Source organism: Lepidochelys kempii, chromosome 5 (assembly GCF_965140265.1).
Source record: "Lepidochelys kempii isolate rLepKem1 chromosome 5, rLepKem1.hap2, whole genome shotgun sequence".
NCBI lineage: Eukaryota > Metazoa > Chordata > Testudines > Cheloniidae > Lepidochelys > Lepidochelys kempii.
The window spans coordinates 47,630,198-47,644,040 of NC_133260.1; the positions used below are offsets into that span (position 1 = coordinate 47,630,198).

At 45.6% G+C, this 13,843-nt stretch overlaps 1 protein-coding gene across 7 annotated transcripts in view; it reads right to left on the bottom strand.

Annotated features, from left to right (window-relative positions):
- The window catches only part of SV2C (synaptic vesicle glycoprotein 2C), a 213,967-nt gene that overhangs the window by 85,528 nt on the left and 114,596 nt on the right, over positions 1–13,843 (bottom strand). The window contains exon 1 of one of the 7 annotated variants that reach the window (XM_073344198.1): positions 5,210–5,782. The exons of the other annotated variants lie outside the window; for them this stretch is intronic. Coding sequence (XP_073200299.1) covers positions 5,210–5,414 — 205 coding nt within the window. The 5' untranslated portion in view covers positions 5,415–5,782. Of the gene's footprint in view, positions 1–5,209; positions 5,783–13,843 lie in introns of those variants that run through there. 7 annotated transcript variants of the gene reach the window in all.

A 13,843-nucleotide genomic window follows, 5' to 3' on the forward strand; every position in this document is an offset into this window, starting at 1 on the left:
GGGCTCAGGCAGCCCCCACACTCCCATCCCTTCACACCTCTGAAGCATGCCAGCCAGTCTTGGAGGAGGAGCCTTAAAAGGGAGAGGTCCCGTTCCAAAGGTCCCAGCCCTGGGAAATGGACAGACCTCTCCTCATAAGCAGGGAGATTCCAGTAAGAAGAGACTGACTTGCTGAATCTTCTGAAGCTGGGGACTAATTGGGAGAAAGGAGCCAGTTGAAGCAGCAGTGAACTGAGGCCCTACAGCTGGCCCAGGTTACAAGTCCAGCACCACGGAGGAGAGCTGCGGGACTCCTGCTTTGAGGGGAGTGACTCAAGGGACTGCCTGAATCAGGGGGAGAACTGGGGAGAGCAGGAGGACTGTTTGGAATACAGCCCAGCTACTGCAGGGGATGGTTGGCAGCTTAGCAGAAGTTCCTCTGTAGCCAGCTGGGAAGCAGCAGCAAGGAGCCACAATTCCAAAGCAGGAGTAGCAGCATTCCTAGATCTGGGGAAGATGCTGACAAAGAGGGAAAGGCAGGAGCAGCCCAGGGAAGTGGCAGGGGAACTGATAGAACTGTCCTTGGCCACCTAAACAGGGTCCCTGGGCTGGAACCCAAAGGCAGGCCTGGGTTCCCCTGCATCTCCCCCAGGCCAAAGGGAGGAGGGCAGGCTTCCAGACTGAAGGTGGTCAAGAATGACAAGTCCCAGGAGGGGATGCGGGCCTGGCATAGAGGCTACTAGACTTTGGATTTTTCCTGTCTTGTAGACTAGCCTCTGAATTACCCTAAAAGGGGCGAGTCTCAATTGTGACCCATCCAGCAGGCCAAGTTAGAAGGCAAAGGGAACCACTAGCGGGCCTGGATGGCAGTTCTGCAGAACTATAGTGGAGGAAAACCCCTGAAATGCCACACACATCTGCGAGCAGTGGCCCGGCTGGGAGCCATTTTGCCACATGGAGCCTTGTTTGTTTACTGTGTTATGACAGACTCATCTGATTTAGGAAAGGAAAAGACCCATTAGGAGTTCTAAGTCCTCTCCTTGCCTGTGCAGGATTATTTATTACAGCAGCAGTCACCATCCTCTTTTCTTGGAGCCCGCTCTTGACTGGTGAGTACTTCCCCATGTCTCCTGGCACTATATCCTTAAACGCTGCCGCCATCCCTCCTCTTTCCTACCACGTTAGGGTTGCCAGGTGTCCAGTTTTTTAACGGAATGCTGGGTTAAAAAGGGACCCTGGTGGCTCTGGTCAGGACTGCAGACTAGGCTGTTAAAAGGCAGTGCTGCAGGTCTAAAGCAGGCTAGTCCCTGCCTGTCCTGGCTCCGCGCTGCACCCCAGGAATGGTCAAAAGTCTGGCTCCTAGGTGGGGGGGCCACAGGGTTCCACACGCTGCTCCAGCCCCAAGCACTGGCTCTGCACTCCCATTGGCCGGGACCACAGCCAACGGGAGCTGGTAGGGTGGAGCCTATGAGCGAGAGCAGCGCACAGAGCCTCCTTGCCACCCCCCTGCCTAGGAGCTGGATCTGCTCACCACTTCCGAGGCACAACGCAGTGCCAGGACAGGCAAGGAGCCTGCCTTAGCGCCCCCCTCCCCACTGTGCTGCTGACTGGGAGCTGCCCAAGGTAAGCCCATGCCCCAACCCCAAGCCCCAACCCCCTGCCCCAGCCCTGAGGCACCCCCCAACCTGGAGCCCCCTCCTGCACCCCAAACCCCTCATCTCCGGCCCCACGCCAGAGCCCTCAACCCCTCCTGCACACCAACCCCCTGCCTAAAACCACAGCCCCTTCCCGCACTCCGAATCCCTCGGCCGCAGCCCCCAGCCTGGACCCCCCTCCTACACCCCAAACCTCTCATCCCTGGCTCCAGCTCAGAGCCCGCACCCCCAGCCCAGAGCCCATACCCCCTCCACACCCCAACACCCTCCCAAATTCTGAATCCCTCGGCCCTACCCTGCAGCCCCTCCTGCACCCCAAACCTCTCATCCCCATCCCCACCTCTGAGCCTGCACCCCCAACTGGAGCCCTCATCCCTTCCCACATCCCAACTCCCTGCCCCAGCCCAAAGCCCCCTCCCGCACCCTGAACCTCTCATTTCTGGCCCCACCCTGGAGCCCCACCCCCATTTAGAGCTCTCACGCCCTCCCGCACCCCAACCCCAGTGAAAGTGAGTGAGGGTGGGGGACAGCAAGCCACTGAGGGAGGGGGAAATGTAGTGAATGGGGGGCAGGGCCTCAGGGAAGGGGTAGGGCTAGGGCTAGGGTGTTCGGTTTTGTGTGATTATAAAGTTGGCAACCCTACACCACATGTTGTCCTCTCTCTTCTCATTTCTCTCTCTGTTGTCTATGTACCCTTTCTGTACCCTCTTTTCGTCAACTTTTCCTCTCCTCTCCATTCTCCTATTCCCCAAAGACTCCATTGCTGCTGGAATGGGCGTGTCCATTCAAGGCTGAGCCAAATGCTTTGGGAGCAGAAAAAAGAAGCTGAGCCAGCAAGTCAGTGCTGAACCTGCAGCTCTTTACAGGCGAGCTGCTCCTGCAATTAGCAACATTAAGGGACACATTGAGAGCAGGGAAGAAGCTGGATTTGTTTTCAAGTGACCACTTACTACGTTAACTGTAGATGTAGCAGCTAGTTTCCACTATGTGTGAGAACTGGCTTTAGGGTGCTATAGCTTTCCCCACCCACAATGACACTCTTTTTTACCCTGTTCTCATTCCCCTCACCTCAAACTCCAAGTTGGGAATTACCAACCCTACACTTTGTCTTGTCTGATTTTAAGTGTCTCAGATTTATGGGGTTTTTGCCAATTCCTGTGGGAGACTGTTTTACAGTCTAATAGATCTGGGACTTGTGTCCCCCCCCCTTTTTTTTTTAATCTTCACATTATGCTTTTCTCAAAACTTGCATTTACTTTTCATTCACAATGCGATTTGTTTCTTTGTCTCATTTCAATTTTACTTAATCCTTTTTATCCTGACAGCTAAAAGATTTTTTTCTATGCAGTGAGGCAAGCAAAATCCCGACAGAATTCTCTTCCAGAAAATATATTGTCAGCCACACTGTATTACTTAAAGCTGTACTCAAAAGAGCAAGGAAGGGTGGGGGACCAAAGGTTCACAAGCATTTTTTACTCAAACCACAGTAGGAGTTCAGACTATATGATCGCAGTGGTCTGGCTTTATTATCTAAGCATTCATAACCTGTGCATTAATGATACCACTGTATTTTCTGGCTAATCTATCAAAAGGTATTTATAATGCACCAACCACAACAGTATCAGTTTAAAAATTATATGAATGTGGTGAGGGTGTTTTGTATTTTTCTCCTCATTTTAATTTTCTTCGAGATTCATGCTTTCCTTGTACTTTGAAAATTTTATAAACTCTTATGTTTCCTTTGTGCCTTTCTTCTATTTAGGGCTGTCAATTAATCTCATGCATGCGATAAATGCAAAACAAATTAAATAGATTAAGAAAAGGTCACAATTAATTGCAATTTTAATCACAGCATTAAACAATAACAGAATACCAATTTAAATTTATTATAAATATTTTTGGATGTTTTTCTACATTTTCAAATATATTGATTTCAATTACAACACAGAATACAAAGTGCACAGTACTCACTTAATATTATTTTTGATTACAAATATCTGCAGTGTAAAAAAGATAAATAAAAGAAAAAGTATTCTTCAATTCACGTCATACAAGTCCACTCAGTCCTACTTCTTCAGCCAATCACTAAGACAAACAAGTTTGTTTACATTTACGGGAGATAATGCTGCCTGCTTCTTATTTACAATGTCACCTGAAAGTGAGAACAGGCATTCGCATGGCACTGTTGTAGCCAGCATTGCAAGGTATTTAAGTGCCAGTTAAGCTAAACATTCGTATGCCTCTTCATAGTTCAACTTGTAAGCGCCAACGTTTTCATTGTTTTGTTTTTGAGTGCAGTTATGTAACAAAAAAAATTTGTAAGTAGTACTTTCATGATAAGAGCTTGCACTACAGTACAGTACTTGTATCCTATTACAGTTTAACAGTGGGAGTAAAACAGATTAATCGCAACTTTTTTTTTATCTCACGATAAATTGTGATTATTTAGTTGTTTGACAGCCCTAGTTCTATTTGAACTCTGCCTCCTGCAGAAAGATTAAAGCAAACTCCATTGATCTACTTCTGTCTAGCATTGCTATTATCACTGAAAACAGCCTGCTCCAGTGTGTTCCATTTTTGAACTAAACAACAAAGCAGACCACTGCTTATGTAGCTCCATCTTAAAGCAACCAATCAGGTGTTGGTATAGTAGGAACTGCAGTAAATAGTTCTGGGAAATCTGACCCGTGTAAGCAGTAGCTTTTGCCAAGATCTCTTAGGTCCAGTCACTGCAGCGATAGCACAGTGTGAAACCATTCAAGCATGTCTCCTTTTATTACAAATCATGTAAGTACATCCTTGTCTTTTGATTGGTTGGATGCACTGCAGCAGAGAGACTCAAATCTGACTCTGGGGGCTTGAGCAGAGGGATGGGGGAGAAGAACTCACCATTTTGCCTAAAATGAAACTATGATTTATAATACATTTTATAGCTCCCTGGGTAACTAGCTCCTCAAGAAATACTAGGAGCAGCTGATGAAACAGGCACCTTTAATGCACGTGTCTGAATTTCTAAGCTGCACTGAAAGCAGAAGTACCTGTAAAAGTCAGAGTAGGGAAGGACCAGCATAGACTTCACTTCCAAAGCTTATAGGTTTTAATGAATAAATAATACCTTGCACTTGTACAGCACCTTCCACTGCAAGTTCTTAACACGCTTTATAAACATTAATTTGCTCTCACATAGTGAATAATAGTATACCATTTTACAGATGGGGAAACTGAGGCATAAAGAGGTTAAGAACCACATTTTCAAAAGTAGGAACTCATTTTCAGTGCTTTGATTGCTCGGTGCCCATCCTGACACATCTCTGACCTGAACACTCACAACTCCCATTGAAGTCAACAGGTGTCCCATGCCAGACACCAAAATTAGTGACTACTTCTGAAAAGTTTTGGCATAAATAACTTGCTTAAGGGGACACAGCCAATCTGTAGCAGAGGCAGGATAAAACCAGTTTCCGGACCTTAATAACAAAACCATGCATTAACCATTTAATTGCTGTAGAAATAGATTTCTAAAAACAGAACAAAATACCTTTGCTATCATATTAGCTAAAATACAGTGCACTTACCATTTACGAGAAAAGGAGAGAGACCCCTTTCATGATAGTGATCTTGGGACACAGATCTCCAAAGAGCGGTGCAAATCCCTCTGTTCCCACTGCCATTCAGTACCCCTGATATCCACTCCCACCCGTGGGAAGAATTTGAGAAGAAAGAGATTAAAATATTACTTAGTGCCATCCAGCCCCTACTGCCCCCATGAGAAGTATACATTGAGGAAGGATTTAAAAACTTTATGCTTTTACTATTACTCAGGGCCTCCCCTTACCTCCAGCTTCACTCATGCCAAAGGACACCAGAAGAGAGGGTTTAAAACTCATCTGTGCTTTTACCAGTTCTGTGTGCATGGAGTACCCAGTCATCTGTACTCCAGCAAGAGAACACAGAGGGGCAGAGGCATTTAAAACTTTGCTACTCCCATTGCTGCTATATTGTTTTAGAGAGCAGTGATCCCAACAGCTTAGTTCTCCTTGAGTACTTTTTAATGTAATTGGCCGTGCCCCCATCTCCACTTTTTAAGATTATATATTACACAGTAGTTCCATGAAAGAAAGGGTCTTTCTTTTGCTTTTAAATTTGTATTTGCCTTTTCTTGTATGATAGCTCCAAAAAAGACAAAAGAACAAAGAAAATATGACAATGGAAAAAACTGCTACAGAGACAACTCTATTGACACCTAAGGGGAAAAGTGTGGCAAGAAGATCTCTTCTATTCCTGGTCACAGTCACCTTTAGCCAACACTTAAGGCTAATAGATCTGCTTTACTGAGTGAGAAATAACTTTACAGTGCACTATCGAGCCACGGAGAAACTGATTTTACCAGTTGAATTCACAACTGGACAGTTACACATAAAGGCCTGATTCTGTACCAGGATCCATTCATAGATCCCTATGCTTATCCCTGATGTCAGTGGGACTCTGAATGGGTGCAGACGCCCATGTTAGCAGATCCTGATGCAGAACTGAGGTCAGAGTTTGCAGTTTACTGGTAGGAGAAAAGTAGAAAGATTCCTTTAAAAAAAAAAGTAAAAGCAAATATAACTCCAAATGCAAACAAAGAAAGACAGTACAAAGTCACTAACAGGATAACTCATTGCCTCCATCAGTGAATGGAAGTTTTACAAAATCTTTCTAAGACAAACACTTTAATATCCATAGGCTTGGGGGGTCCATAATTTGGACACTTACATCTCTGTATTTTTAAATTCTATATCTCTGGATAAATTTGACTCTGCGCTAAAAATCTCTAAATATTTTTAGACATCCAACAAAATTTCATCACCTTTCATTTGAGCTAATTTTAATTACTTGAGTAGAACTCTCATTGTAATTTCTGATTCCTTGTTAGCCCATGAGAAAGACTTTTCAGTGGTTTGAAGATCCAGTGGAAAGATCTACTCAATAGCAAACAAGTTAATACTTTCCTAGTTACTCAAGACCTATCCCACCTAGAAGAAAAAAAAAATCTAATGTGAGCAGAAACACTTTTTGCCTAGAAGATTTGTTGAATCAGTTTTCTTCCCTCCAAAATGTCTTGTCAAGGATGCTTAAACATCTGTTCTTGAACACCACAAGTGATAGGTACACAAATTATGGAAAAAAGGATCTACTTATGAAAGCGGAATAGCACAACTGAAGATCCATTATACAATAGGATTTTAGCAGAATCTGAATAGAACTGTTTAGACTTAAATCTGGGTTTCAGTACAAACACCACTGTTTGAAAGTAATATGTTTCTATTTACTTAATGCTATATAATTAAGGGACTAATTTTATAGGCTTTCTTATTGAATAATCTAGTCTAATTTAATTGGAATAAAAAGCAATAGTGACTTTGGCTCGGATCGTTCAAGGGAGATCTGTGCATGGAGGGAGTTCTCTGCACACAGTTCTCCCCTGGCCTCTAGGAAGTGGTGGATGGGGTGACGGTCACCAGCCCCTCTTCCTGGGATCACTGAGAGGGTTGGGAAGATATCTTTAAGGTGGGTTTCTGGGGCAGCTGCCCAGAGCAAGCAATTAGTGCTGTGCTTGCAAGGAGCAAGTGGGCCCTGGAATGCCACTCATTTTCAAGGTGGAAAATCCTGCTCACTGCACATCCCATTATTATTACAATAGTGCCTAAAAGCTCCAGTCAGGATCAGGACTCCATTGTGTGAGGCACTGTACAACCACAGGGCTAGATCCTGTAAAATAACCTGTCTGGGAAACACCCTTGCACCCACATACTGCCCCAACAACATGCATTCCGCTAGATCCATTGTATAGCTCAGACAATAATTTTGGAGAAATCCTTGTGGATTTTTTCCTCCCTTGCCATTTTCCACAAGAATTTCCATGACAGGAGGTGATCCGAGCTTTAACTCTCATAGTATGGAAGCTGAAATTTATATTTTTTTTCCTACAGCTTTAATAGATACTCTTTTGCATTCTTTTACTACTTAATCTAGTCTAGTCTAATTGAATCTGATTGATATAAACAGTTATTTTGTCTTTGTTCCTTATTGAATTTTTTCCTCATTATTAAAATTATGATATTAAAAATATGGTTTTGTTTACTTACCATTTTATGAGCTTAGTTACAGTCATTTCGAGTCCTCGTGTGAAATTACCAGATTTAATTTAATTGGGATGTGACTGGTACAAAATGAAGTTTTGAATCAGATTTTTGTTGTTCCATAATATAAGCTTTTAGTTTCTTCATCTAATTGATATTAATTAATCCAAGTGTTGGGGGGGGGATGGCTGATTAATTGTGTGTATGTGTTATATATTTGTTTCTTTTAATATGTGGAATGCCCTTGTAATTTTTTCAATAATTTTCTTGATCAAAACCTTTAAAATGATATTTAAAGGGGTGTTTTTTAAAAAAAAAAAACCTGTGCAATGTTTCTCGCAGCTAATTATTTAGAACTAAAGTGCATGACATAGGCAGCAACACCTCAATGCCTTCCCCTTAATACCTTTGACTCTTACATGAACTCAGAGGCAGATTGATAGATACAAGCACTGAACAACTGCAATCAAGGAAACCAAGGAGACAGCAAAGAAATAAATGATCATCATCTAATCAGAAACAAGACAGCCACCTAGGCACAGTTGCTGGATATGATCTAGGAGCCTGCTTCTCTTCCTGGAGTAGAAGTGGTATGATCTGCATGAGTGAACAGAGTGGTCTGCAGAGTAAAACTTTTGAGTTCTAGTCCCACTTCTGCAAATGGGTGATCTTTGCACTTCCTACGTTGCTTTACTACTAGGCTAGATTCATTCTTAGTGGTGAGGGGAGATTAAAAAACAAACAAACAGACAAAGGAAATAGAAAATTGATATTTGGGAGGATTGTGTCTAAGGAATGTAGCAGTAGCATAGCAAGGATACTGAAGGATCCCAAAAACCTAACCACAGATAATGTCATCTGAGACTGAGATGGTGCCAGAAAAAGAATATGCTTTGAGTGTTGAGGACAAGATTGAGTACAAGTCAGTCAAGATAGAAAGAAATATACAACTATTAATGCGGAAATGAGAGCAGCTTCCCGCAATAAAAAGATGTGCATACATTTTTAAGCCTATTTTTCATAATTATACTGATCACCATTACAGCAGAAAATTAAAATGACATTTGTTACAATACATTGTTTATGCATTAGTGAAAAAGAGAACCTTAGCAAGAGTCAGTGTATCTCCACAACCCTGACCGTATGTGAATCAGGCATCCTACCTGCAAAGTCTGACATGCTGCTTGTTTAAAAAAAGACTCATACAATTGTAACCATGAATACTGGAGAAGCTCCTTTTCTCTTGGGAGAATGGATCTGGGGAAATTAACCAACAATCTGATGTGTTATACTGGAGGAAGGGCGAACACCATTCTTTCCTTCTCATAGATTTAAATGGCACAAACCAATTACATCTGTCTCCTGCCCCACACTCCTTTAGCTGTCTGTCTTGTGCCATGCTGTGTTCTAAACAGTTACTGTAAACATACAGCAAGATTTTTTTTACCTTGGTGTTACTTTTGTCTTAGTATTGCTACATACCAAAGCTTGGTGAAATAACCATCCACATTTAAGGAACACCAATAGCAAAACTGTTTCTTTTAGTTAATCTTTTAGTTAGTTCATCAGTCTATAAGTCTGTGTATGGTACATGGACATCAGGTTCAAACACCATATCTATTAGTATAAGGCAGGGATTGGCAACCTGCGGCACGCATGCCAATTTTTACTGGCACGCTGCTGCCAGCCAGCGTCCCGGCCACCGACCCCGCTCAGCCCGCTGCCTGCCTGGGTGAACGGGACCCCGGTTGTCAGGAGCCAGCAGACAGAACCTCAGACCAGCAGCGGGCTGAACTGCTCAGCCCGTGGCCAGTCTGGGGTTCTGTCTGCTGGCCCCGCTCAGCCCGCTGCTGGTCTGGGGTTCCGGCTGCTGGTCCCTTGCCAGCTAGGGTTCCAAGCTCCTGGCCCCGCTCAGCCCACTGCCGGCCTGGGTGAATGGAACCCCCAGCTGGCAGTGGGCTGAGCGGGGTCGGGGGCCGGGACCCCGGCTGGCAGGAGCCGGCGGAACCCCAGACCAGCAGTGGGTGAGCCGCTGCCGGTCTGGGGTTCTGTCTGCCACCCAGCTCAGCCCGCTGATGGTCTGGGGTTCCGGCCGCTGGCCCCTTGCCAGCCAGGGTCCCAGCCATCGGCCCGCTCAGCCTGCTGCCGGCCTGGGATACCAGCCGCCCGGCCCCCTGCAAGCCAGCGTCCGGGCCTCCGGCCCTGCTGAGCCCTCCTGCCGGCTTGGGGTACCGGCAGCCAGCCCAGGGCTCTGCTCCTGGCCTGGGCCCAGCGTGCTGCAGCCCTTATAAAAAAAAAATTACACTACAATTAGCTTAAAAACTTGAAAACTTAAAAACTTTGTATATTACAGTAATCATTAAAAATGTATCATGTTAATAAATACATAGGTTTGATGAAACAAAGTAGTTGTACTTATGTGCCTGTGCTTAATTCGTGTTTTTGATGATTTACCTTCTGAAAAAATCTCGCATGTCTCACACCCCCAGAGAGAACCTCCGTGCACCCCAGGTTAAGAACCACTGCACTAAACTGAAAAGATCTGCATGTTAATTTAATCTTAAATGAAGCTTTTTAAACATTTTAAAAACCTTCTTTACTTTACATACAACAATAGTTTAGTTATATAATATAGACTTATAGAGCGAGAGCTTCTAAAAACGTTAAAATGTATTACCGGCATGCAAAACCTTATATTAGAGTGAATAAACAAAGACTCGGCACACCACTTCTGAAAGGTTGCCGACCCCTGGTATAAGGATTCTGAGTTTGGCTGTCTGATCTTTGCGTTAGTGATCTTTCTACTGGGCCTGTGGGTTCAGAATGCCAGGCATTGATCTAGGTGGTAGGGTGACAATACGGCATGGATTTTACTCAAGTTCTTGGCTATTTTTTCTGCCCTAGGCATGTTAATTGCTGCAACAGTATGAAGTCTGAATAAAATTTTGTTTTGAGGATTTATATAAATATTTATATTTTCCGACTATATAGAAGAGGAAAATGGTGTACTTGCAAGGGGGGATGGTGCACATACATAGCTGCATTAGAATGCATTCAGTCACTATGGGACTCTTATTCCTGAGGGCATTCTGCGCCAAAAAAATTAAAACGCTTCACACACTATTTTAAAATTCTGCAAAATTCTGCAAATTTTATTTGTCAAATAAATGTGGAGGCTCCAGCTTGGCATTGGGGAACACAGGCCACTGGCTGCACAGAGGTGGGAGATCACTGTGCAACGCCCCCACTCCAGGACACGGACTCAGCGGTGAGGCTGCACCCACCCCTGACACAGCGCAAGGACCAGGCCTGACCCAGAAACACCCCAGGGCCCTGCTCCTTTGTGCCAGGTGCACCAGGTGTGGGCAGGGAGACTCAGCAAGGCAGGATCCAAGTGTGGAGGGGCTTTGTGTGGGGAGATCCAGGTGTGGGTTGAGAGGGTTCTGTGTGGGGCAATCTGGGTGCGGGCGGCTCAGTGTGGGATCCAGGTATGGGGGGGATCTGGATGCACAGGGGCTTGTTGGGAGTTCTCCGTGCAACAGAGACTCTGCAGTGGGATCCAGGTGAAGGAGACTGGGGCTTAGTGGGAGGAATGGGGAGTCTGGGTGTGGCGGGATAGAGCTCGGCAGGGGGGTCTGAGTGTGGGAGGCTCAGTGGAGGGTCCTCATGCTGGGGGAATGAGACTAAGTGAGGTAGGGATCCAGGTGCAACTGGTTGGGGCTCAGTGGGCTGGGGATCCAGGTGCGGGTGGTTAGTCAGGGTAGTCCAGGCTCAGGAGGAGTGGGATTTATCAGGGGGGGTTCTGAGTGCGGGTGGGTGAGGCTCGGCAGGAGGATCTGGGTATGAGGGTGTCTGGATGCATGGGGGTTGGGCGGATGAGGGAGCAGCTCCCTGTACAGGGATCCCTTCCCCTGCAGATGAGGAGCGATGGATGCAGGAAGCGGAGGGAATTGCAGTGTATCCTACAGCTGGGGGAGAAATCTGCTGGTGGGTCTGACCCAGCCCTGGATGCTGTGCAGGATGTCCCATCCTCCCCAGCCCAGCCGGGACTAGCAGCTGAACCCGGTGCAGGGTAGGAGCCACCAGCCAGGTCTTCCCCAGTACCGCTTCCTGCCCCACAGTGATTTACCTCTCTGCCGGCTGCCCTGGGCACCTGAAACATACTGCTGGGGAGGGTCACATGACTACTCTTGTGGCTTCCCTTTGCTTCTCCATCAGAAAGTCATTTTTCTGCAGGGAAGCAAAGAAATCAGTGCGGGCATAAATTCTGCACATGTGCAGTGGCACAGAATTCCCCCAGGAGTAGATTCTGGAGGCAAATACCTCCAGACAAGAGGGTCCTTCTGTGTCTATGTACCAGCATGACCCCGTCTGGATTCTAAGAGACTAGGATGGGGACAATAGCTTTCCCCCTCATGTAAATGGTTTGAAAGTGCCGTTGCTACCTGTTTATCCTGCGATTCTCTGCGGGCCCAGCTGCCTCCACACACAGCCTGCCTGTGTGCTTATGTAACCCACACACCTTCTGGGTGTTGGCTTTTAGCTCATGAAGTAGCAGCCCATGTACTAAGCTCCAGAGGTCCCCGGTTCAATCATGCCCGCTGGTGACCAGGGTCTGTTAGCGTTACTATCTTTCTGTTGTTTGCTGTGCCTTGTCTTTGCATACCCCCTGTACTACATACCCCACTGAGTCAAGTGTTTGCACCTCAGTTTTCCCTTCAACTCTCCAATCGATGTTGGAGTCTTAATTAGCATTCCCACGCTTGGAGACTGCTGTACGAAGCCATTTTGGTTCCACATCATAAATAGTTCCTTTGGCCAACGCAGGCCCAGGTGATTTTTCACAAGTTCCCTTTAACACACAGTTTCTGTCTGTTTTGCAGCATTGGGCTCAGCTGAACAAAACTGCAGTCCTGTTCCAGCTACTATCTGTTGGGCTCTTCCTGGAACACAACACAGTACCTTGAGCCCTTCCCTGGGCTTAGAGTCCATTTGGCCCTCTTTCCAAAGCTTTGTGCCCCACATCTTTTTGACACCTGTTTTAAGCCACCATCAGAGGGCTTCCTGGCTCTCCTAGACCTTTCTCCTTAGCCCATAAGGGAGAGCCTCTCACACCTAAATCCTGGCATGCTTCCCAGATTGCCACCAGCCTAGCTCTACTGCAGGGAATCCTTCCGACTCACTGCAGTGTTCTCTCCTCCACTGCGTTAGTGGGCAGTCCATCTTATGGGAGGCACTGCCTCCAGACTACTCTCGTGTGATCCTTGTCACCTGACTCAGGCACAGGCCAGAGCTTTACAGGCCCTGGTACTCCACCCTGTGACACATCCTATGCATCATGGGCTGCCTTAAATCATGCTTCATAATGCATAATATGGTAGCATGCCAAATTTAACAAAGAAAACAGACAGCAGCCAGGAGCAGCCCTTATTCCCACTTGGATCCCCACCAGCTGTACTGCTGGCCAAACCCTTGTCCATCAATATGCTCCTTCCCTGGATGGATCTGTCGATCTAATTTCTGTTGGGCTACTTGCCAGCCAAAATTAAGAGCTACAACTGAATGAGATCAGGACTTAATTTGCTATTGTTTAGAGGAGTTGTGGGGTGTCTCATGTCCTGGGGTTGACTGGGAAATTTCCTTTAGTTCTGCAGGCCAATACAAGTCTGGATACAATACAATTAGAGATGAGCCAAAACTCTCCCTCAAACTTTGATTGTTTGATTAAATTGGAGCCCAGATTCAAACTGCTTCTGATTTTTGTTTTTACAAAAACTGAAACCCAACAGATGAGATTTGCAATGAAACCCCGATCTCTCTCTGCTCATCTTTTTTAACAAACACTGTACATGGTTGGGAATATACATCTTTGTACCTCTGCCAAGTTGGTCATTTTACAAGGTTTTTTTTGTCGGAGAGGGCAAAATGATTACAATAGCTTGGGATGACTCCTCTTAGTTTCTTAGCCCCCAGTTGCAGAGTCATTTGACATTATACTGAAGGAGACATTTGGGAGTAATCAAAAGGATAATACATTTAAATCTGCAATGGAAACAGAAAAGCATTTTTTCAGACTTAAGACAGTGC